Source organism: Diaphorina citri, unplaced genomic scaffold (assembly GCF_000475195.1).
Source record: "Diaphorina citri unplaced genomic scaffold, Diaci psyllid genome assembly version 1.1 scaffold7363, whole genome shotgun sequence".
NCBI classification, from domain to species: domain Eukaryota; kingdom Metazoa; phylum Arthropoda; class Insecta; order Hemiptera; family Psyllidae; genus Diaphorina; species Diaphorina citri.
In genome coordinates this window covers 370-1854 of record NW_007384739.1, presented here as the reverse complement: position 1 = coordinate 1854, position 1485 = coordinate 370, and the positions used below count along the sequence as shown (strand labels likewise).

Sequence of the window (1485 nt, the reverse complement as noted above, 5' to 3'; positions counted from 1 at the left end):
GGGAATAGGGTGGAAAATCTTGAAAAAGTAGACTGGAAAATTTGGAAAAAATGGACTGGAAAACCGAGAAAAGTCAGGGAATTTTATTTTTCCATTTTGGTAGACACCTTGTCTATTCTATTGATTCCAGCATGTGGTGGCACTATAGTTCGCAGCAATGGAACTCTGCACAACTCTCTGAACGGATACAATACGCGGTCAGTACAGTCGTGTATTTGGACTCTGGACTCGGGGGTCGTGGATCGAGTCCTGACCATCAGCTTCAGCAAGTTCACCGTGTACTCTAAGCGCGGAGATTGCATCGACAATTATCTTGAGGTAATTGAACAAACGAAGTGAATTGTACTTTTTCCCTGGAAAAAATCATTATTCAGAAAATGAAACAAATACCTAGGTACAAACAATTGGGAAAAAAGTCAGAGAGCGGATTCGAACTCACAACCTCCGTCTTACTAGGCACGGGTCGGTACGTGATTTGTAGTCTCGTGTTGCCATAAGTTTGATAGAGGGAACTGTAAGTAACTGCTAAGGTCTTGAAAGCCAGCCCTTCCGAGAACAAACCTTATCTGTTCAGAATTTTCTAAGCACAACAATACTGACTCTAGGGTTAGGTAACACGAAAAAGTGACTTTAAGTGTCAACTTAAGTGAAAGAGAAAAAATCTTTTATTTCATTGGACGAACTGCCCCATTTTTGGGTTGCCCGTTAAATTTTGGGATTGGATCATACAAGATGTTTTACAGAAAATTAATCGATTAATCAAATAGGTATAGATTTCTTTCTACCAGTATAGATTTCTTTCTACCATTGTGTTTATATTTAAGAGGGTTAGGTAACATGCAAAATTCTTGTTTCCAGCTTCGTGACGCTGAATTCCCCACGGACGCCAGCTCTCATCTGGGCCGATTCTGTTCTCCTCACGCTCTGCCACCTAGCAATGTGACGTCCTACAGTTCCAAAGTTATTGTCACCTATATGAGCTCGGTAAAGAATAATGAGATCTTCGATGAGTGGCAACTACAGTGGACATCATCTAAATCAGGTCTGTACATCATTTTTTTTTTTTTTTTCGTTATTATTATTTTAATGGTCTGGTGGGGGGGAGTAGATCAGCCTAGTCTGGCTGGAAGACTTCAAACAGGGTGTAGACCAGCTTAGTCTGACTAAGGGACTTTCACTAGAGGGAGGATACTAGCCTGAAATGTCCCTTGCTAAAGAGTTTTCTTTTTAAAAAGATGAGAGTTTCTCCGTCGTTTTTATTTCGTAGTAATGAAACCACTGCTACATTAGACTCACGTGGTCTGTGGCGTAGCATGAACATCCCGGAGGATGTCTCTCATCAGATGGACGATAAGAGACACAATAGTTCCAATTTAGGTGCTGGGTCAACATTAAAACACCAGAAAGTAACCCGTTGAAATATTTACAATCGAAAAACGAGTACAAATTTTTGTGTCGATGGTGGACATCGAACCCGGGACCTTC

At 40.9% G+C, this 1485-nt stretch overlaps 1 protein-coding gene across 1 annotated transcript in view; it reads left to right on the top strand.

Moving 5' to 3' along the window:
- LOC103522204 (cubilin-like) overlaps positions 1-1042 on the top strand; it is a gene marked incomplete at both ends in the record, with an annotated part of 1997 nt that extends 955 nt beyond the window's left edge. Inside the window, 2 exons of the mRNA XM_008487307.1 lie at positions 131-318; positions 859-1042. Of these exons, the coding sequence (XP_008485529.1) occupies positions 131-318; positions 859-1042 (372 nt within the window). The remainder of the gene's footprint in view (positions 1-130; positions 319-858) is intronic.
- Positions 1043-1485: the final 443 nt, after the last annotated feature.